This window comes from Ambystoma mexicanum, chromosome 7q (genome assembly GCF_040938575.1).
Source record: "Ambystoma mexicanum isolate Mex_15411 chromosome 7q, UKY_AmexF1_1, whole genome shotgun sequence".
NCBI classification, from domain to species: domain Eukaryota; kingdom Metazoa; phylum Chordata; class Amphibia; order Caudata; family Ambystomatidae; genus Ambystoma; species Ambystoma mexicanum.
Genome location: NC_090941.1, coordinates 724,308,373 through 724,332,627, shown reverse-complemented (window position 1 = coordinate 724,332,627; position 24,255 = coordinate 724,308,373). Strand labels below are relative to the sequence as shown.

The 24,255-nt window shown below is 46.5% G+C and overlaps 1 protein-coding gene across 1 annotated transcript in view; it reads left to right on the top strand.

Moving 5' to 3' along the window:
- The window catches only part of RNF17 (ring finger protein 17), a 3,777,565-nt gene that overhangs the window by 3,710,517 nt on the left and 42,793 nt on the right, over positions 1 to 24,255 (top strand). Inside the window, exon 40 of the mRNA XM_069639339.1 lies at positions 11,230 to 11,329. Within this exon, the coding sequence (XP_069495440.1) occupies positions 11,230 to 11,325 (96 nt within the window). The 3' untranslated portion in view covers positions 11,326 to 11,329. The remainder of the gene's footprint in view (positions 1 to 11,229; positions 11,330 to 24,255) is intronic.

The following is a 24,255-nucleotide window of genomic DNA, read 5'->3' as shown; positions in this document are numbered from 1 at the left end:
TTTCAGAACTCGGCACGGAACCGAAACAACCATAACCTCGATCTGGGACGACCTTAAAATGACAGCAGACTCCGCAGGATGTGCCTCTCTAATCCTTCTCGACCTATCCGCTGCCTTTGACACGATCAATCACTCAATCCTCCTAGACCGCCTCCACTCCCTAGGAATTCGTGGAACCGCTCTTAAATGGATAGCTTCATTCCTCAAAGACAGGCACCAAATAACAACACTCTCCAGCTTTACCTCCCAAGCTCGACCAGTCGACACGGGAGTCCCTCAAGGAGCATGTCTATCCGCCCTCCTGTTCAACTTCTACCTGACCACCCTCCCACCAATAATCCGTTCACACAACATCCTATGTTACAACTACGCCGACGACACTCAACTAATTCTAAAATTCCTGAACTCGAAACCCAACTCCCAACCTGACCTGGCATCCTGCCTTGTAAACATAGAGCGCTGGATGACCCAAAGCCACCTCTTCTTAAACCCCTCCAAAACAGAAATCATGGTTTGCGGCAACTCCGACCTTCTTCCGCACCCACTACCCTGGCCACCCGCCATGGGATGCTCACCTACACCCTCCAAAACAGTAAAAAATCTCGGATGCACCCTAGACTCCGACCTAACACTCTCGCGCCAAGTCAACAATGTCTCAAAGTCCTGCCACTACCACCTTAAAAACCTTAGGCGCGTCTTTCCATACCTCTCATTTCCCAACAGAGTCTCCGCTGTCCAATCAATTGTTATATCCAGACTGAACTACGGAAACCCCCTATACCTCGGAATCCATGCCTACCAACTGAATAAACTCCAAGGAGCACAAAACGCAGCGGCCAAAATGCTACTTGCGCTCAATCCAAGAGACCACATATCCCCAGCCCTTAAAACACTGCACTGGCTTCCAGTAGCCCATAGGGTAGCTTTCAAAACCTTATGCCTCTCCCATCGAGCACTGCATAAAATTGGACCGCAATATCTTCAAGACAAACTAATACCTTATCATCCCACTCGCACACTAAGATCTAGCTCAGCCGGCCACCTAGTAATTCCCAAGACAAACTCATTCAGGCTAGGCGGATCATCATTCTCTGCCCTGGCACCAACCCTGTGGAACTCACTCCCACCCCCCATCCGCCTAACTGAGGACATAACGTCCTTCCGCAAACTACTGAAAACCTGGCTCTTCCCATAAAACCAATCTAGCATCATCACAATAATACCGACCCATCAAACTACATGAAGCGAGAAATGACAGCTAAATAAACTCGAATGTAAACTAGAAACACAAAACAGGCCTAAACGAGTAAAGTAGATCAAAACAGTGAAACAGAAAATAGGAATAAATCATTGAGAAACTTGGAGATCTGAACCGATGAATGAGAAGGGAATACAGCGATTGACATAAATGAAACAGTTAGAATGGATGAAGCGTACAGAACAGACAAATACACTAAACGGAAGCGTGCGGTTAAGACTGGAGAGCAGATGAGTTATGGAAAGCGGATGAGTTGTGGAAAGCGGATGAGGGTGGAGAGCGGATGAGGGTGGAGAGCGGATGAGGGTGGAGAGCGGATGAGGGTGGAGAGCGGATGAGGGTGGAGAGCGGATGAGGGTGGAGAGCGGATGAGGGTGGAGAGCGGCCGAGTGCGGGGAGCGGCCGAGTGCGGGGAGCGGCCGAGTGCGGGGAGCGGATGAGTGCGGAGAGCGGGTGAGTGTGGAGAGCAGATGGCGGATGAGAAAAGAGAGCTGATGGTGGATGAGAGTGGAGAGCGGATGAGAGTGGAGAGCGGATGGCCGATGAGTGTGGAGAGCGGATGAGTGTGGAGAGCAGATGAGAGTGGTTGAGTACGGAGAGCAGTCGAGCGTGGGGACCAGAAGAGAGCTGAGGAGCGTGGAGAAGGGACGAGTGTGGAGAGCAGATTAGTGCGAAGCGAAGGAGTGTGGAGAGCGGATGAATAAGGAGAGCGAAAAAGTAAACGTGTAGCGTGGATGGGCGTATGGAACGGATGTGTATATGGAACGAACGAGTGTCGGATGCGGATGTATATATGGAGCAGACGATTGGGTGAAGCAGGTAAATGTGTGGTGCGGACGAGTGTGCCTAACAGATGAATCCATGGAGCGGACAAAAAACATAGAGCATATGAGTGTATGGAATGGATGAACAGACAGAGCAGACGAGTAGTTGGCTTTTCCGATGAGTGGATGGACCGGACGACCATTGTGGACTGAACGAGTGCCCTATCTGGAGCCGGTATCCAGACTAGACGAGTATAAAATACAAGAGTGTGCGGACTGGACGAGTGTGCGGACTGGACGAGTGTGCGGACTGGACGAGTGTGCGGACTGGACGAGTGTGCGGACTAGACGATGATAATGACTGACGAATCTGTGAAGCGGACGAGTATGAGGAACGGACGAATATGTGCAACGGACGATACCTAATATGCTTTGGAATGATGGAAACACTTGAAAACATACATCATACCACACCCCACGCTTACTCTCCCCCTTACACCACCACTCATCTACAACACAGAGATACTATGATACCATTCGGTATAACTGTTCTCATGTCTACATCTCCCGCTTACTCCACATCACTCTAAGTAATCATTGCTGGTTGCACCCCCCCCCCCCCCAGCCAGGCGTTCTCCTCAGGCCTAACGCAGCCACACTCGTTCTGGGTAAAACCGACCAGAGCGAACACATAATCCTGACCTCTCAACCACCACACCTACAGCTAAGAAGCAGCTACCACTCGATTTCCGCACCAGCTGCACACATACCTAGTGCGCACACGCACTTCTGGACTCCCTCTACTGACCTGAACTTCGGTTCCCAAGGGCGTTCAACCTACCAGCGCCTTCAGACCATACCAGTGGTATATAAGGCGCTATATAAATGCAAAATAACATAACATAACAATAGAGTTGTAACATCTTTCACATTTTCATTTAAAGATTCGTACAACTTAGTGAAGGGAGTTAAGGAAATAGCCATTGCAGATGTTAGGGCTATTAAAAGTTCATTGGCTGGTACGTGAACACAGGGGGCTGCACATCCCTCCCTTCCTCGCTCTTGTGGGACCCGGGGTACTCGTCTGTACCAAGCCCTTTCCCGCCGGATTTTAGGAAAAGGGCGTTCAATTAATGACGAGTCTCTTGTAGTAGAATCATTTACCGAGTCTTCACTAGTTGTAGACTTATTTTCTTGAATTTGGGGTCGCATGCAAGGTGTAAAAACTGCATTACCATGCAAGGGCAATCTTTTCTGGGAGTCTGCCACATTAGTGTGATGTGACGATGTTGTCTCGTCCAAGGATACAGAAACCGCCGCCTTAGGTCTTTTATAGTTGCCGGATCCCCATATGTCTCGGTTTACATTGGTAATATTAACACAATTCCTCTTCAGGGGTGCTTTAGGCATCACATCCTGCACTGGGGTGGATGTCACGGTCTGTTTAATTGAGTAGGATTTATTTAGGTTAATCAAGTTTTGTAGCACCGAGGAGACCACCTATAAGGAGTTTCTTTTGTCACAGGTGGGAGGGCCAACATCGCTACCCCTCGGTGCACTGCCTATTTGTAGTTCGCACACCAAGGCATCAGCATGCACCGATGTTAGGGCTTCTTCCGGGGTCAGTATTGTTGGTAAGAATGGGGGCATAACCTCAACAACATTTATCATTTTAGTTAAGGACGTGTTTCCACTTTCAATTGTAGCGCCTACCTCATGTTCGACTTCAGGATCAGCTGTACGTCTCCCGTCGAGCTTATCATTCCATCCCCATGAAGATTCCGCTACAACGTGGCTAACGCGGCGAGCCTCTGCCAGGTCCAACAGGCGCTTTGTTGCCTTTGCATCTCCAGCAACGGCGTTGCATCCCTCCACTGCTTCTGCTTCCGTCGACTGGCTCCACCCACCAGCGGCAACGGGAGCGTTCACGGCCTTGGACAGCAACCTCGCCTCCCGAACCTCCTGCGGCTCCACCTCCGCTGCAAGCTCCGATCGGCCAGATGCTCGGAGATCACCGACCGCCTCCAGGATGGAACACGGCTCACCCGCCCCCACTGGTAAGTCCTGAACAATGATAAGTTGATTAACGACCGTGTCGTTCAGGCCGTTCAGGCAAATTGCGTTATGAGACGAGTGCTGACTTTTAGCTTCAGCTTGATTCGGACTACTTGACACGGGCGTTGGGTGGCTTAATTCAAGGTGGGCGGGAACTGTGTGTACAACATCTGGAGACGTGGCCAAACAATCTTCGTGTGGCAGGGGATGAAATACATCATCACGCATATGACTGACATGGACCTTAATGAGATCTATATTTTCCGACGCTGATCGACAGGAGAAGTATTGGCTCCCCTGTTTCTTGCGTGCACTTTTCGCGGGCAGCTCATCTTGAATTGCCATGCGTTTAGCTTGCGCTCTAGTCCTTAAAGATGAGGATAAGTTAGATGGATCCATCATCTGCTCTGCGCCACTCGCCAAACAGTGGAATCCTCAGCCCTTAGTCCTCAGGGATTAACGCCGCAAGGATGGTAGAGGCGGCCTTTTGTGCCTGGTGACCCGGTCAGGTGACTTGGTCAGATGGAAGTTTGTTAAAGCCACAGGCACACGCACCTCCTTTCTCCACTGGAATATGTCACTCGCCACAGCCAATCAGTGGAATCCTCAGCCCTTAGTCCTCAGGGTTTAACGCCGCAAGGGCGGTAGAGGCGGCCTTTTGTGCCTGGTGACCCGGTCAGGTGACTTGGTCAGGTGGAAGTTTGTTAAAGCCACAGGCACACGCACCTCCTTTCTCCTTTCTCCACTGGAATATGTCACTTGCCACAGCGAAACAGTGGAATCCTCAGCCCTTAGTCCTCAGTAGTCTGTAGTACAAGAGGCCAGTTCATGGGTCGAACAGCCTCTCGGAAATGGGCAACTGAATGAACAGATCCAGGTGAAGATGCCTATATTCAAGACATAAAGACAAGGAACAAAGCCCAGACTAGGAATCTTGTGATCAGATAGGAGAAGCCTAGACTAAAAGGAACTGGAATCAGACGAGAAGTGAATAAAAGACTGAAAGTTCCATCAAAGTCTGCAGAAGACATTCGTAGATGGACAAACAGAGGCCAGATGCAGATTTGGGGAACTGTCCTATCACCAGATGGCTGGTAAGAAGGTGTGGTGATCTGCAGAGACTGGGTAATAATGTGTCACTACCAGCCAACGATTGAAAATGCACAAATGTTCTGTAAGCCTTTATGGCCCAAAACTTGCAAGGCTACTGACATGGGTCGAAGACAAAGGAGGACCCTTGCAGATATAGTGCCTTTAGAGAGTGCAAAGCTGTGTTTCATAAATAATGGAACAAGAAAAATGGGAGAGAACCAGAAATGTGGTTGAATATTTGAAGCACCAAGAATGAACATTGGGACAGCAGTAATTATGGATCACTATTGGGCTTGTGGATCCAAGGCATACATGAAGTTACCTAAAGAATGGGGATGAATATGCACATTGACGAATGTCCATGTTCCAGCATTAGCAATTCCAAAAAGTTATCTGAGCTTTGACAGTTTTCCAAAAGCAGATACTCACCTGACAAAGAAGAGATCTGTGGAGCTGATGAAGAGAGAGAACTATTTCTCAGTCAAATCAATAGAAGCTTTTGACTCTATCCCGTATGAGCACAGACTGTTTACTCGGACTTCTTCAGTGTTCACATTGATCTTCATACCGAGAATCCAGGTTGGAGCAAACACCAAGTGGTTACAGATAATCAGGTGGGAATTGCTGCAGACAATTAACACTACAATAAAGGGATTCAACGCAATCAGAGAAGAGATGAAAGCCATAAGACTGATGACTCTCCAGAATACATACGTCCTGGACATGATCACAGCAATGGATGGAGGTGTTTGTGCAAAGATTGGAGAATCATGTTGCACATTTACACCTTCTCATGATGACGAGAGTGAAACCTTGACAGAGGCCATAGACATGCTGACGACACTCCATGGCCAGATGATAGACAAAGTGGAAGACACTGCTGATGATAGCTGGTTTGGACCGCTATTTTCTTGGGTTCCACAATGGATGGCAGACATGTTCAAGTTTCATGGAGCCCTGATAGTGTTGGTGTTGCCTGGATTCTGTGTGATCAAGATCATAATCTCACAGTGCAAGAAGACCGCAGAGAAAGCCATAGGGATGAAGATCACGATCAATGTTGAGCCAGGATGGAAAGCCAGATACCTGACAGATGAAGAAATTAGAGACTTTGTGAAGGCCAGTATTCATGCACCTAAGGGAACGAAGTTCCTCTATCCAAAGAACCATAAGAAGTATGTGGGACGATGCATCTATTGCAGTCCAAGTGGACAATGCATGCTCATGACATGGAATAAAGATGAGCATGTTAAATCAGCTGGGTGCCTGAAGGGAGTCATTAAGATATGGGTCCCTAAGAAGCTCTTTTACAGAAGAGTGTGCCTGGATGTAAAGGATGATGAGAAAGTGGTTGATGAATTGCCCAGAGGGGGAGGGGGGGGAGTGAAGAGGAGGAGGCAAGTACCCCTACTCCAACAGCCCCGCCCATATTACCCGTCTGTTGGAAACCAGAGTATGAGACATACACAGAGCAGTTGAACAGACAAAGAGCAGAGTATGGACTCTGTGCAGTACAAGTGAAAGTACAGATACCTAAGAAGACCTGGGAGGCAAGGTACCCATTGAGAAAACCAAACCTGCATACAAGAAAATATGATGGCCTTTTGAATGAGATTCCTGAAGACACAGAGCAGATAAATGGCAAAGATGAATGGTGACGTCACACAGAATCGAGCTGACGTCTGTGTAGAAGAGATGCAGATATTCTATAAGGTATCAAGAAAGTATCAAGGATCAGTGACATCGTGGGATCAAGGTGAAAAAGATTATGCCATAGAAACAGATGACGATATTAAGCTAGTTTAAGTTTAAACGTGTATAGATGCAAGAGAAACGCAAGCAGACGAAGTAATCATGAGACTAGCTTTATAGTAAATAGATTGCGGCAAACGCCTATCTATATATATATATATATATATATATATATATATATATATATATATATATATGTATAAGTAAAGGATGGATGTTTCCACTACACTTTATAAGCAGTGTTGGACATTAGCAAGAAGGTCTCATTTCAGTGTGTCGCAGTTAAAAAGCAAATTGAATTACAAAATGAATCTCGGCGGAAGGAGTTGGATGAGCCAAGAAGCCAAGGTCTTATCAAACTGGAGTGAACTGACATTAGATACAATTTGTGTGAAAGAACGGAAACTACTGCCCAGAAGGCTTGATCAAAACAAAAGACGTCAGAGGACTATTAGAAAATAATATTTTAATACACTAAAACCACTTACCTTGCGCTTGCCACCATATAGCTGTTTTTATTATCTTATTTATTCGATTACCCCTTGTACTGCACTTTCCCTTCCCCCCTCGCACTTTTCCCCTTCCCCCCTCCCATGCACTTGCGCGATCTGAATGACACCTGGCCTAGTAGGATCGTTGTCTGTCGTCCCTTGTTTCACCCACCCCCTTTTCCTCGTCGCGCCTTGAAACACTTGTGTATAGGCGCGTTATTAATGCTATATCATATCATATATATATATAAAAGGCTGGACTCCATGGTCTCCAGTCACCTGGAAGAATGAAGTTGGAAGAACGAGGTGGTCACACCTACGCACGAGTGCAGAGTGTGCCAACATTCCTTAAAATGTATCAGACCATAGTACAAACTCAAGGCCATGCTTCAAAGCCCTAATTGACACTGGACCATTGAAGTGATGATGGATTGATTAGCTAATTGGTGGGAAGCTAGTGTTAAGACGGGCTCACCAGCACCTGGATGTTCAGTCTGCAAGCTTCTAGACGTAGGTGGAAAAGTACTGACAAGGGTTAGAAGCCAACCAATTATAGAGGACCGCATAATTAAGAGTCCTATATTTTGTGTAGCCAATGGGACGTTGTGTATTTAGTGACGTTCATAATGGCCATTTTAAGGGAAGGGTTTAGTTGCCCCACCTGATGTTAAGTACCCTATCACTTTCCTTCACTGTTCTATGCTGATGTGGAACTTATACTTATACATTCACTTAGAGCCCATAACTTCCTTCAATAGGTTTTTGTAGTTTGCCACAGAGGATGACCTTGGTAATGACGCAGGTTAACACGCCACTCATGATGATTTTGCTTAATATATCCTCTGTTTTTTGTAAGATTCGCTGAGTAAGAGGATCGAGCGAGTGCTGATGTTCGTTGTTCTCCCTGTTTTAGATAATTGACATTAAAACAGACCTCCTTTTGCAAACTACCCGAGTCATTTTGATTTATTGATGTATGAATACAATCTGCATCCCCATCCATCTCAAGGGTAATTGATACTCATCAAAGGGGCTGGGATATCCAGTTCAGTGGCCAGCCACAATTTCAGATACAAGGGTTCTGCAGGAGGGGAAAACAGGATATTGTCTTCCATTGACCGTCCATTGTTGGAGTCCCCTCAAGCCCTGGACCCATTGCTCCTAGAAGAACTGACTTCTCATTTGGTCAAATAAGCCATGGAGCTGGTTAGGTCTTCGGAAAAGGGAAGGGTTGGAGAACAAATTCCTGAGGTAGGACACATTCATAATAGTTACATTGACAGAGCAAGGCCTGGTTGGTGTCACTGGACCTCCAGAGCACTTATTTCCAAGTGGCAATCCATCTGAAGCACACAATGTTACTGTGGTTCATGGGTGCCTGTGCAGATTACCGGTTAAAGGCCCTGCCTTTTGTGCTGACCTTCGCAACAAGGATTTTCACCAAGTTGGCGTCTGTATTGGCAGCCAGTCTCACAATGGAGAAAATAAAGGTTTTTCCTTATCTGGATGACTGTCTCACCAGGAGCCATTTGCCAGAACAAGTGTTAAGCGAAATACTTGTCAGCTACAGCACAATTTCCCTGAATTAACAAAATCCCTGAAGCCACAGTAGACGCCATTTCAGATGCTACACTTCATCAGGGCAGTCCCGGACACTCTGGTGGAGAATGTCCCTCCCCAGCAGCATCGAGAACGATTCACATATTCCAGGATGCACACATCCTACCCGCTTCAGCCTTCCTGCATAATAGGCCTCAAGCCATCCTGCTTTTTCCTGGTACCGAAGGCCCAATTGAGAATTAGAGCACTCCAATGGAGTCAATGGTTCCAGCTTGTTGGCGACATGACAGGCCTTTGCTAATGGTTGCGCAGGACTTCCTGTTGCATAGCCGTTGGGACATAATAATGGTGGATGAAACATTCTGGCTGTCATGGCTGGATGCCACAGTCTCAATGAATGCGTCTTTGAAAGGCTTGGGTGCTCACCTGGTGGTTCTCGGGAGGAGTGGGCTTTGGTCCCTGGTAAAGTCCAGGTTTCACATAAACCTGTTGAAACTAAAGCTGATCAGGCTTGCACTGATGACCTTTCTTCCTTCAGAAAAGTACTTATAATGACAGATAACACAGATGGAAAACCACTCAACAAGAGAGTGGTTGTCGGCTCAGTCCCTGTGGAGGGAAACAATGCCACTGTGGGCTACAGAAAACATGTGAATTTCGGCAGCCCATGTGGCCGTGACAGAGAATGCAGTAGTGGATTCCCTGAGCAGGTATCCACCCCAAGTGGGAGCTTTGCTCGGCATCCTCATAGAAATGTATGACCTCTTGGGGACCTCCCCCATAGACCTGTTCACAACTAAGGACAACAGGAAGTGTGCATTTCTTCTGAGTGAAACATTGTGGGATGTGTTACTAGTGGAATGGAATTTTAGTTTCATTTACACGTTCCCACAGGTTCTCAGGATTTTGAGGAGTTTCAAGTCCACCATGATTCTAATTTCCCCAGATTGGGCATAGAGGGCCTGGTACTCCGATCTTCTGGAGATGGCTGTCTGCTCAACTCAACGCCACCGTCAGCAGCTGTATCTCCTGTCCCAGTCAGGGAAGGGTACTCCATCTGAAGCACCGCTCTCTGAGCTGTCATGCTTGCCTGCTGAGAGACCATGGTATGGAGACTAATTTGCCAGATGATGTCCTGGAGGTGCTACTCTCTGCCCATATGTTTGCTACTATTGCCATTGATGGGTGCAGGTGGAGGTAGTTTGGTAGATAGTGCAGAGAGAGGGACCTGGACCCCTTGTGATTGTCTCAGATTTTATAGCTCGTGTTATGCTTGGCTTGACCAGGTTTAGACGTGAATCTTTTTAATAATGACCTTGTTTCAATCTCTGTTTAAAAGTACTTTGGGACATGACTTGTATTTCATGCTAACTATGGCTAATCAGTTTTTAAAGGTTTGGCAAACAGATTTCTTCAGAGGCAGCTGGTTCCAGCTTGGGATCTTAACTTGATACTAACTTTTCTGATGGGTTCTCCCTTTGAGCCTCTCCATTCATGTTCTTTAAGGGTATCTAACTTTGAAGGTTGTTTTCCTAGTAGCTATAACACCTGCCAGCAAAAAGAGTTATCTTCATGCTCTGTCATCTATCTCCTTGGCCTTTTTCTTTACAGAGAAGGTTACTTTGAGAGTGAGATCCTCTTTCCTGCTGAACGTGGTCTCCAACTTACATTTGAGGTGGAAGATCGTTGACTGTTTATCCGCTACCTCATGCCTCCAATAAAGTGGAGACACTATACAGGCTGGATCCGTAAAGGGCACACAGTTTTTATATTGCATACGCAAGAGCTTTTGCTTTTGGTTAGCCCAGTGGAATGTAGCTCTCTTCAATATTGTGCTCTTCCCACCAAACCCCTATCCAGCTTGAGTTGACTTAGTAGAGAAAAGATTCAATTCTTTTCTAGAGCACTTTTCTTTTTTCTTTTTGCCATTACATTTATCAGGAGGAATGTAAATGACTGCAATGTAGATGAATATAACCACTTCCTGACATAGGGGGGTGGGGCTGGAACTTCATGGTTTACTTGATTAGATCTTCCCTGACCTGTATGAATTCTTGCTAATTGGTTCTGCTGATCTTTACACATGTACTCTATTTTTACAGTTAAGGTTGTGTGGTTTTTTTCTTACTTATCCTGATGTCAACGAGATAAGTTGCTTGACGGTGCTGTAATATGAAATTTCTAAATTGTTTGTTCAGTGTGCAAAAAGCTTAAGATTTCTTCATAAATAATTTGGTCTCCTTTTTGTGTTTTTTAGACTCGTTCACCAGAACCAAGTGTGTTCTTATATGAAGATGAAAGATACCTTGTTCACATGCCATTGATAGACAAAGGATTAGCAGATTTGGATTAGTTAAGTAAGTATTCTGTAGCAATAACCGCACTAGGAAATATGTTGTTCCAACGGATCTATGTGATTACTGCGCTGTTTTTACTGTGACCACTGAAAATGTCAACTTTTTTATTTTGAACCCTTTTCACATCATATAAATGCAGAGGGAGGTATATCTCCTACATGTATTATATACTATATCCATCCTCCCACATATATATGGAATGAAAAGGGGGTTGAAATAAAAGTTGACTTTGTTGGGGGTCACAGTAAAAACGGCACATTAATTGTATAATCCCGTTCCAACTATACTATGCAGGCTATATATGCACCATGTGGCATCAGACAACCCTCATTTAGTCATGGATATTTCTAGTTTCTGTATGATGTTTCCAGCAACGCAGAGTGATTGAGGGGATTAACTGTAGACTTGAGAGCTTTTTTCTTGCACTGCCCCTGAAAGAAAAACAGTGTAGCGTGTAGCGCAATGCATCCATCCATCTATCCGTTGTGGTAAAACATTATTTTGGAGGAATGTTTCACACTATCTGCCAAATAATTACTACTCACATGTTGGTGATAATATATGCAAATGGATTCTTTCATCCCACAAATTCCACATTTGGGATCTCTCCTCTAGGTGCAAGGCACTAAGAAGCGCACAGTGTCTCTGCTTGCCTAGTTGGTGGCCATGCCTCTGGATGTGACATCTTGTTTAGTATACATGGCACTGTCTGTGCCCCATGATCTCAGTTCCCTTTCTCTGCACAGTAAGAATACAACTTAACATGCCATTTCTTTTGCTGATTTAGAACGGTTTCTTGTCCCATTCAAAGGCCTTGCACTTCAAGCCCTGCAAGGCTTGCCGGAAGTCTGGTTTGGTGCCCAATTGTCTGGAGCAGTGCAACATTTTTCATTATATGCATTTGAAGACCTTTAAGTAGCATGCCGCCTAGGTCTTGACCAGTCCATAAGGAGCATCCCACTTCGAAAGAGAGGTCCAGCTTAACTAAGACTTCCTGGGAGTCATTGCGCCTCTGTAAAAAGAGTGCGAAGAAGGTTTAAAAGAAGGAAGAACAGTCACAGGAGTTCATATCCTATTGACACATCTTCCTAAAGCCACTCTTCATCCTCTAAGAAGTGCAGTTGCCACTCCTGCTCCAGGGATTCTGCATCAGTATGATCACTGCATGCTTTTGTCGTACTACTTATCACACCAGCTCCTCTACCCTGGAGCAGTGTTAGGCAGAATTATATGCAGTACCCTTTGGGAACACCACCCACAATTAAGACTACAAGTGACAGTACAAATTCACCTTCGGTACAAGCCTGTACTACACAGTAGAGTGGTAGCGATGGCTGTGCAGCCAGACTTATCTCAAGAGTAAGTGAGCAGTATCAAATAGTTACACAAAGGACAGCAATTACTATGATTCAAACAAACACTGACTCAAGGTTTCTGAGTAAAAGAATACACATTATTTACACATCAGTTGTATAACATCTCACTAAAGTAAAGCAGTTTAAAAATCACACTCTTAATACACCACACCACTCCCAATAGGTTCCAGACAAGTTAAGCTCACAAAATGAAGTGGGAGCAAAATGGCACTCCAGAAATTTAAAAGGGAGGGAAAGACAAAGTTAGGCAGAAATTGAACCACACCAACAGGTAAGTACTCAGGGCATTTGAGAGAGTAACTACAGTGATAGAATCAGGTAAAAAAAAAAAGGCTTAGGGCCAAAGCCAATAGGTCAAAAGTCTTTTGCTCAAGATCACACGGTTCAGGGTAGTTCGCGGTAAAGTTCATGCCACGAGTTCCGGACGAAGTTGGTGGGCAGAAAGGTTAGTGTTAAGAAAAGAGAAGGACAAGCCCTCGGATTGCTGAAAGATTTCACACGCTTTCACCGCGGCTGAACGAAACGAACAACCGGATTTACACAGTACCTTAAAACGGAGAGGGAGCTGTAGCTGAGGCGGACGTTCCTGGTAGTTCCTGCAGGCTCACGGTTCCTGAAGTGACTGTCGGACTGACAAGAAGTAGGAAGACTGGAGGGTCCTGCACTACCCAGGGAAGAAACCAGCAGCAGAGCAAAGCAACAAATAAAATGTGTGCTCCTTAAAACCCAAGCAGGGTCTGACCTGCCTGGCTATCCGGCCCACTGTAGCTCTGTACAGCGAATTCGACCAAAGGAGGGGTCCTGGCTTGCAGTTTGGGCGAACTGGTTGGTCCCACCAGCTCAAGGGAAGAAGATTCCTGGAGGATCCTCTCTGTCATTGGAGTTTGAAGATTTGGACCTGCAGCAGGGCTTCACGCCTGGCTGTCAATCTCACAGCAGGGTGGCTGTCCTGGCAAGTACAGTCACCCAGCCAATCTAACAGGAGTGCGACTTGGGTTACCAAGGGAAACCAAGGCAGGGGTCCTAAGACCCCTCCCTCACATCCTGCCTACCCAGACTTTCAGGCGCCTTAAGGAGGGCTTTTGTGCAGAAACCCGCGAAAAGACGGTGAATAAAGGAACCAAACCTGGTTTGGCGCGCAGAGTAAAACATGAGAAAAACTTTTACAAAAAGAAATGGCGAATAAACCCAGCCGGAGCCGAAATAAAATATGTTTGGTCAAGCGGATTTATGTTTGAGGCTAATAAAATAGCCTAAAACAATACCATGGTTATTTAAGATAACCGCGGTATGAAAAATAGGGTAGTTACCACTACCACCAGCCAAGTCTTGATGAAAAGGGAGCGAAACAGTGCGCCCAAGAGAAACAGCCAAAAAGGGATAAGAATTAACCCTTTCCAATACTCCATGTAAAATGGGGTGTACTGGGTCTGTGGTTTAAAGAGACTACATAAAGTTAATGGCAACTTTACATGTTTCCGGGAGACCGTAGTCAGTCCCAGAAAAATGGAGTCAGTGGGAAGTCTGAAAGACAACCCTGTGTCACTGCACTGAAGGTGCTGTGTAACACACAAAAAGATGATGCGCATGGAGTAGGTGAGGCTCCAGATCCCACGGTCACAAAATTGGTAAAAACACACACAGTAAAATACATGTAAGAGTGGGAAAAAGGCTGACACTCTTACCAGGTGAAAAAAATAAACCCTAGAAATCCAGCAAAGCTGCTGAGGCACTCAGTAGGTAAGGGAAATTAGCCATTTTGGAGAATTCTCCCTAACAAGCAGTAGATGGGGGTAATGGCTAAAATATTTGAAATTGTTTGTGGCCTCTCTGCTAATCATGCGGAAAGGGCCCACTGCACTATCTCAGGGCGGCAGAGAAACGACTATGGCTCACCACCACCCACCCGTATGCTGGCTCAGATCTAGCATCACAAAGCTCTGTCTTCTGGTGTGGTGACACTAAATGCTTTGTTGCTGCAGGGGAAGTTACCGTTTTCCCTGGCTTTCAGATGGCAGTTTCTTTCCAAATGTGGGCAGATGTGAAAAGGGTGACCCTATCCTTTTTAGTCTTGATACGTTGGGGGGCATGGTGATGTGGATGAATTTCCTGAGTAACACTACGGGCGGAGTGAAGGGCTTGCCAGCTTTACTCGACTTCTCCTGAACTAGAATTCATGGTGGCCTCGGTTTAAGACATGGTTAATGTACTCTTCCAAAGAATTGTGAAAGTGGTAGAGTGCATGATGATAACTGCTCCCTCATGCTCATAGGGTCAGTATGCCCTCACTGATTTTTTGGGGCAGGGTCGATATAAGCAATCCCTTCTCACCTGTAATGCTGAAGTCTCTCCCTGTCATGGCTGTGTGACACAAACCTTCCTCAGCTCAGGGAGACATCAGAAAGCAACCATATGGCGTAGTCTGTGTCTGCACTGCTCATTTGCCACAAAACAAATTGTAAATATCCTTTCTAATGGATTCTTACCTGCAACAGAGTCCTCATCTATCATATTCTTTCTTGATATTTTTCAACAACACCTGACGAAAAGCTAACTCAAATGGATGCACATACTGACTCAGACCCCAACACACAGTACTGCACTACTGTTAAAAGATGCCAGCCCAAATGCTAGGTACTCACACTCTGTACATCGCTCTGCTGCTCTCGAGCTAGGACTGCACTTTAAATGATAAAATACATCTAAATAATTATATTTTCAGCGCAACTGATCTTTAGAAACTGTTGTACCAAATGGGGGCTCAGTTCACGTCTGCCTCGCCTCCACCCGACACCTGTACGCTTCCCGCGACCCCACACCTCATGACCTTGTTTCTTTTTTCCTCACACTCGGCTCGTTCAGGACACAGCTAATTCAAATTCTGCATCATGACAAATCCCAGAAAGGCTTCAGGCTTAAAGCCCTGCATGGATTTGTGGATGAAAGTTGTCGGTCTACCACCTCTGCAGGATATGCTTACACTCTTTAAAGGAGAAATGTGACCCCAGGATTGCAGGTAATGACGGTCCATGCACACAAAAGCTCTCCAGGAGTGTGCTCAAAGCTCTTCACCTTTTACCACAAGGAAAAGGACGATAAGAGGACTTATTGAGATTCCTGGATGCACAGCAGAAGAAGGAAAAGAAAAATAGCAGTACTGTAAAATGTCCCACTCACCCAGCAGTTCCTCTCTGCAGCACTCTTATTTGAAAAATAGAAGTCAGTGCTCCAGAGACTCCTTACAGACGGCTCTGCAGATACGGTTTCCCACCCATCCCTTCACTCGAGAGGAATGGGAGGCTTTTCGGCTGAAGAGGCTCGACATATTCTGCAAGGCCCGGTGGCTTCAGCCTCAGTGCCAGTGGTATCCTTTGGGCCCACTGCACTTGGAGAAGCCTGCAAGGACCCCTCACAAGAGCATAGCTCCATATCTATGGGCTTGTCATTGGCTGCCATGGCTGGCGCCACTCGGCATCTTCAGTGCAGAGACTCCTCAGGAGTGCGCTATACTTCCAATGGCTACATTTATGGCAAAAATGGGAAAGATCTTTGACAGAGGGTGATACTATCCTTTTGGGCTATAAACCCTATGCCCCATGGAAGTAAGTAAGTTATCTGAGGAGTTTTATGGCGATAGGAGCTGTTGGAATTGGCTTAAAAATAAGCGCTTTGGCGTAAGGCTCTATAAAAATATATTAAATACAAACTCACAGGAAGCCAGCGGTTTGGACACTTCCCTGGAGCTGGACATCTTGCTGGCGTTGACTCTAGGGAAGCCATAGGCTTAATTCCAACTAATATTGGCCAAAATGGTCGAAACACTCGGCTTGTCTGCCTCTTCCAGACCGAAGATTCTATTTGAACTAACAGACATTCTGAATGAGGTTCCTCAAAGAGAGGCCTTGCTACCTATTAACCCTGCATTATAGGCCCTGGTTCTGAAAGTTTGGGAGAAGCAGCCTCTATCCCTGCTGTTGAGCGGGAGCTGGCCAAGAAGCACTGTCCAGCACTTTCTGACTCTTTCCTGTTAGCCATGCTTCTCCCGAAAGCTGGGCGCTTCAGGCTGTGACGGCCAACCTCAAGACATTTGTGTTTTCCTCTTTGCTCCCTGACTGGGAGAACAAGAGGTTGGATGCATGGGGAAGGAAGGTTTTCACATCTGGTAGCCTTGCCTTTAGGGCGGTGAACATTTCCTGTGCACTGGCAACATTTTCCTTTGGCTTATGGTCAGCAATCTTGGTGGCTGACAAGAGTCTGCCGGCCAGGGATGGGTTTTGTGCCCTTGCTCAGAATGGTAAGGAGGTGTCTGGGCAGATTCTGCAGTCTAGCATTGGAACGGCTGACGGTGTGGCACAGTCGATAGCCTAAAGGATTGTGATGTGGAATAATTCCTTGATGAGAGCCTCAGGGTTCACACCGGATGTTCAGGTGAAGCCTCTGGATATGTCCTTCAGACTCCCCTGTTCAGAGGTTCTAGTCCTCCATGTCCATGGCTATGTCCTTAAATCTATCAAAGTATCAAAGTAAAGGAACATGATGGCTAAGGCTGGAAAAGAGTGGACAAGTCGGGTCCCACTTATTAGTCTTGCAGGCCAACAGATCGTATCACGCACCATCCAACCACCCGAACCAACCTATCCTCCTCCTCACCTGCCCTTATACCATCCCCATGGTCCAACCTCACACTTAATATGACACATCCAGTTAAACTTTCTTGCTCCCTTCAAAACAATGGGCACATGTACATGCAATTCATGTCCTTTTTCTATTTCCAGTCCCTTACAGGTGGTCACGTGTTGTTCTCCTTCCAGATAAATTTACTCTGCCTGATAACTTCCGTCCACTGCCTTCTCACGCGAGAGGCATTGGTCCACCGTCCTCTAATGCATTTCCGCTAGAAAAGAATACCCCATTGTGATAACCGACAGAATCTAAAGACGATGGCTGTATGGCCTTTGATCTCAGCACTCCATAGTGCATAAGTCCCATCTTAAGACTCTCTGACACAAACATTGGCTATAGTCTATGGATGGGGAATACCCTCACAAATGTCTGCTTTGAGTTAAATAAAGTAGCAAACCCTCGGGCTCACATAACCGCTATGTGTAGTGAAAATATCTAATAGCTAGGACATCAATCCATAATAGATTCCTCATCCCATCATTTTCATTTACCCACACTCCCAAGTGGCTTAGATCATGTGACATCACCTACGTGTTTGCTCTGCTGCTGCTGCCGACTGACCCTCTCACCCCCATTTGCACTTGCTGCACAGCTAAACCTAAACTAACCCTTTCCCCTACTTATCCCCCTATTCCCTTGCCTAATTCACCTGTTTTTCCTTTGCACATGGGTACCTACTATCCCTTATATTTGGTTTCACCAGCTTTTCCTTTGCACCACTTGTTTGGCAGAAACCTGTGCAGTTCCCTTAGGGACCACTGCAAAAAGTTTAAGTCTACAGGATTTAGCAGTAAACCCAATTGGTAGCAGTCTGCACCACCCAGATTTACCTGGTAGCTGTGGCTGAGCAGTCAGACCTCTCTCAAGAAGAGTTAGGCAGTATATAGAGTATACACAATAGGGCCAAAAATACAGTGGCACGGGCAAACACTGACCAGAGCTTTGGTATAAAAGTATATAATTATTTATTTTAAAAAAACACTTGTAAAAATACACTGGCACTAATATGTCAAGCAAGTTCAAACACAGTCACTAGAAGTATATACACCTCCCTAGTTAATTATTCGACAAGTCTAGGTTAAGACACCACTTATTTAGTAAAACAGGGGTGAGCACGTAACCGTAGATGGCACTCCAATAATTTGTTTAAAAAGTGAGAGAAAAGGCAGAATAGGAAAAACACACCATACCAACACTTTTAAGAAACCACAGCAAGTCAAGAAAGGCAGGGTCTACTGTAGAGCAAAAAGTTCATAGGCCAGGCCCACTCTTGGAGACAGCAAGGCGGAATGTGCCCAAGATCACACAGTGGAAATGCACTCAGTCTTTGCAGAAAAGTCAAAAGAGGTTGGATCAAGTTAGAAAGGTAATGTTAACAGGTCCGAGGTCACCCCAGGATAGAGAGTCAAGGATTTATGGTACACCTTGGACAGTCTGTTGCAAGGGAGACCAGGCGGGACACAGTACCTGAAATGGTGAGAAATCTCCCGCGGGGGCAGTTGTTCCTGGCAGCGGGTGCAAGTTGGAGCTTCGTCCAGGGGAAGAGAAGATCTCGACGTGGAGGAAAGCTGGAGGTCGTTGCACTGCCAGGGAAGAAACCAGCCGCAGAGTTTCACGGTTAAAAGGTACTACCCTTTTATTCGCGGTAGTGGTGAAGCGTGGCTATCCGGCCGCCAGGGTGCTTGCCGCGGGTGATTCGACCACGAGACGATCCAGGGAGGTGAAAAAGGCGAACTGGTTGGTCCCACCAGCTCAAGGGGAAGAAGACTATCCTGGAAGAAGATCTCTGTCATCGGGAAAGTGGTGAGTTTCGTACAGCAGGGCTCCACCGGTGTCGTCGTTGTAGATGGCTCAGCTTCTCCCCTCTTCGGATTCTTTAGGTCCTGTGGCGACTTCTGAAGTTCCAGTCCCCAAAGCCCTGCTTTTATGCAGCAAAACCCCCATTCATCAGCCTAGCTGTCACTCAAACATGCTAAGTGGTGAGCCTGGGCGGCTCACCACTGGGCCAATCACACAAGAGTGCGACTTGAGTTACCAAGGCAACTCAGTCCAGGGTGCCTAATCTCCCTCCCACACATCCTGTTGACCCCAGACAGAGTGGCACCATTTGGAGGGCTTCTGTGGAGAAGCCCGCCAAAAAGTGGAACAAAGGGGTTGACTTGGGTTAGAGTTTCAGAGGCGAACACAAACGCCATTTTAAAACCGAGTCCTGGCAAAAAGACCCACCCGGGGAATAAATATTAAATAAATAACCTGGCGGTATCTTTAACATTGCACCAAGAAGTGGTGCGTTTAAAATGAATGGGCAAATCCCATAGGAAATATTCCGGTGGAATATTTCGCGTGGTATCCACTGCCACCAGCCAGAAATTCGACAAGGGGGGACTGGACAGTGCCCCCTTGTAAAACAGACCCAGGGGCAATCGAATTACCCCTACCAGTACTTCCACAATATGATGGTTTGTACTGGTTCTGTTCACAATTTAAGACTAGTAAAGCCAATGGTGACTTTACATGCCCTGGGAGACAGTAGTCAGTCCCAGGGTATGGAGTCTGTAGGGGGGTCACTATGATACTCCTGTGTTACTGCACTGAGGGTGCTGTGTAACACACATACCAAAAACACATGAAGCCCTATGGAGTAAAAGACCCCATAGCCCATAAAACACATTACATAGTCAAAGGACATTCTCAAATCATGCCTAAGAGTGGGAGAAAAAGAGTCTCACTCTTAGCAGGAGAAAAAAAATAAACCCCAAAAATCCAGCAAAGCTGCTGGGGGACTCACTAGGTTTGGGAAATTAGCCTTTACAGAGAATTCTCCCTAACACCAGTTAACCAACTCCCACTACATCCGCTATTGATTTTTAATATGTTACACATTATATGAACACAAACTCCAATACCATCTTTATTGCGCCATAATAGCTGTCCTAATTCTTGCTGCAGCATTTGTTTTTCCTGCTGGACCTCTAATAGAGCAAATTAAGCACATGTATCAGGGGTGAGACGAAGGGGAGGTGAGCTGGAGGGCCCAGTTTTAATGACTACATATTTTTGCTGTTGACAGCACTGTCTGCAGCACCATACCACCCAAGCCAAGATCAGAGAAAATCCAGGGAAACTCACAGTGGTGGTAATGTAAGGGTGTTCTTGAGACTTTTTATTTTTTTTTCAACTTGTTTTTATTGACATTTGTAATTAAACAGGCAATCAACAGAAGATTAACATAACTCCTCTCTCCCTCCCTGTTCCCCTCCATCCCCCAGATTCCAGGGTTTCGCCAATGGTTTTCCCTCTCCGAGAAGAACGTCCATAGGCCCCCACTAAGCCACAGATTATAAGAGTCTTAATATTTTAACACTGCAATAACTCCGCCAGTCCCCCTTATTCACAGATCTGTTTCCTCTTGGGGATCGATAATTCCCAATAATATCATCGCTCTAGGGCACCAAGCTCTTTGCGCACCCTCCTTTAGGTATGTGAGGAGGGATGCCCAGTCGGTTGAAAATTGCATGTGTTGGCCTTGTGTAGAGTAAGAGAGCCATTCCATGGCAATTACTGACCAGAGTTTTGCCACCCACTCGTGTTCTTGTGGAGGGTCCTTCTTTTTCCACCGTCGTGCCAAAACCATTGCCGCAGACATCATCATTATAACATACAGCTTGCGGTCCGCTTTCAAGGGAATATCAAGCAGAGCACGGTTCAGGCCTACCATACTGAGCCCCCTATTTCCACCGCCCCCCATCCCGAGGACTCACCTCATAACCTGTTGAATGTGACCCCAAAACGTTGCCAGTTTCGGGCATTCCCACCAAATGTGAGCCCATGTACCTGTTCCTCCGCATTCCCTCCAACAATCTTGGGTGGCCTGGGGAAACATCTTTTTCAGTTTGACAGGGGTGAGGTGCCACTGAAACACTAGCTTCAACCAGGTCTCTCGAATCTGGAGGGATCTGGTTAATTTCGGTATCTGGGCCCATAAATATTGCCACTCATTTTCATCAATAGCGGTTCCCGTGTCCATCTCCCATTTCCCCATGTAGGTTTTAGTTGGTAGTGTTTCCCCCTCTTTGATGTATTTATATATATCGGCCATTAGGCCCTTATCCCCTGTATGAGTGTCCAGATATTTTTCAAATGGGGTTAGTGGGCGCGTGCCTGCCTGCTTCATGGAGGGATGAGACAGCCAATGCCTCAGTTGGATATACTCCTATCTGTGCTTTTCCTCCAGGCCAAATTCTAATTTGCTTTGTTCAAACTCTTTGACCTTTCCCCCCGCAAACATATCTCGAACCATCCGACAGCCCCCTAGGAACCAATAATCAAATGATGCTGTCTTACAGCCTGGAGTAAATTGAGGGTTCTCAAATAAGGGGGTAAAGGGGGAAGGCCAGGAAGTAATATGCGCCTGTGAGGATGCCGTATCCCATGCCTCCCCTGTGGTTGAGGTAATTTTACTTATGTACATTTGGGGCAGTCTATCCAACCTCGGTTTCCACAACACTCCCTCCAAATGTTCCGTTACCACCGCCCTATCCATAGACGTACATGGTTTATCCCGATCGTCTCTCTGCCAGTCCCTGAGAACTCTTAATTGCGCTGCTAGGTAGTAGGCTCGGAAGTCAGGCTCTCCCAAGCCGCCCCGTGAGGTAGGTGTTTTCATAAGAGCTGTCGCCACTCTGGGCACTTTAATTTCCAGGCGAACCGGGTTGTGGCTTTCTGCAAGGTTTTGAAGAAGTGGCGTGGGACCTCCACCGGAAGGGCGGCAAAATGATACAGGAGTTGCGGCAAGACCGTCATTTTAAGGACGTTGATCCACCCCAACCAAGAGATACATAGGGGGACCCAATCAATCAATTTCGATTTAAGCTTTTCAAGAAGGGGTGGAAAGTTTGCCTGGTATAGCTCGCCGATGATTTTGGTGACGAGGACCCCAAGTATTTTATGTGTGCATTCGCCCACTTGAAAGCATATGCCCCCTTGATGTGGTGTTCAGAGGACACTTGCAAGTTGAGACTAAGGATCTCTGATTTACTAGTATATACTTTCAGGCCAGTTACTTGGCCAAAACTATCTAGTTCTTCACAAGCCGCAGGCAAGGAGGTCTCACGGTGGGTCAATGTAAGAAGCATGTCATCTGCAAAGGCAGCTACCTTGTGGGCCCTCCCCCCAAAAGGAATACCTCTTATGGACTCGGTCGATCTTATAGCCTCCAGAAACGGCTCGAGATGGAGCGCATATAGCAATGGGGAAAGTGGACAACCCTGTTTTGTGCGCCTCCACTCTCACCGGGAGTGATAACTGACCATTGATGGCGAGTCGGAGATTGATAACTAGCACCCACCCGCGCAAGGTATTTTGGACCAAACCCCATTTTAGCCGTAGTAGCAAAGAGGAATCCCCATTCCACTCGGTCAAAAGCCTTTTCGGCGTCGACCGCTGAGATGAGGGCAGGGATTTCCTTCAGGTGTGTTTTCTCAAGTAGGTGGGCTACCCTCCTAACATTGTCTGCTGTCTGCCAGCCTTTGATAAAGCCCGATTGATCGGAAGTTATTAGTTTAGGCATGATGGAATCATGCCTAGTCGCCAAAATCTTCGTGTGGTTCTTTGCGTCCACATTTATAAGTGCTATTGGACGGTAGGAACCACACTCCTCCGGATCTTTACCACCTTTACGTATGAGAATGACTTTTGCCTCATGCATGGACCTTGGCAAGACCCCGGAGGAGCCAATATAATTCAATAATTTGGTGAGATGGAGTATTAGGAATTCTTTATGGCGTTTATAAAATTTGGCTACAAAGCCATCTGGGCCAGGAGCTTTATTCAGGGAGAGGGAAGAGATAGCCTTCCTGACTTCATCTGTAGTTATATCCCCTTTCAATTGTTGTCGCTCTCCCTGCGATAGGGAGCTAAGGGTCAGTTTATCTAGGTATAGACTTTGTTCATTCGAGTCTGGATTATTTGAGTAAAGAGTGGACTAGTAACTATGAAATTCCCTTACTATCTCTGGGTTGCTGGTATGTATTGCACTTCCTTCCCCCGTAATTCTCAGGATGGTTTTGTCCCGCTCCTCCCTTCTCAATAACCTAGCCAGGAGGCAATCAGCTTTATTCGCTTTAATATATTATTTTTGGCGCAAGCGGAGAAGGCTCCGTTCTGCCTCCCTGGTCTGGATAAGAGTCAGCTGGCCTCTCACCGTCCGAACCTCCCTCGCAAGCGCCGGCGTATTTTTCGCAGCCATTTGCGCCATCGCCTCCTTAAGTTTCTTGCCGAGCCTGTCTTCTTCCAGCCTTAATTCCTTTTCTCTCCTCGCCTTGACTGCGATAATTTTACCTCTTATCGTGGCCTTTAAAGCGTCCCACCATATTTGTGAAGATGTGTCGCCTATGGAATTATTCCTCGCAAAATCCTCGAGCTCCTGCTCAATTTCCCTAGTCAAGACAGGGTCTTTAAAAAGTGGGGATGGATACCGCCATTTCCACAGCCCTAGCGCACCCCGTGATCTGACTATCGTCAAGGTCATAGTGGCATGATCCGAAATCGCGATAGGACCCAGTGTGATCTCTACGGTGTTCCCCAACATAGAGGAAGACACCCATATATAATCGATGCGCGAATGGGTCTTATGCGCATGTGAGTAGAACGTGAATCCGATCTCATCCCCCTGGGTCTCCCTCCAGGAATCTACCAAGGCCAGTTCTAGAATTTTCTTCTTCAGATCTCCGGAGGGTCCACCCTGTGGTCCCCACATTGCCCTACTTCTATTCTTGACCGGGTCCCAAGCTAGGTTAAAGTCCCCTGTTAGAAGAATGCAGCCCTTAGCGAAATTGCCTAACCGGGTTAGAGCCCCCTGAATGAAGG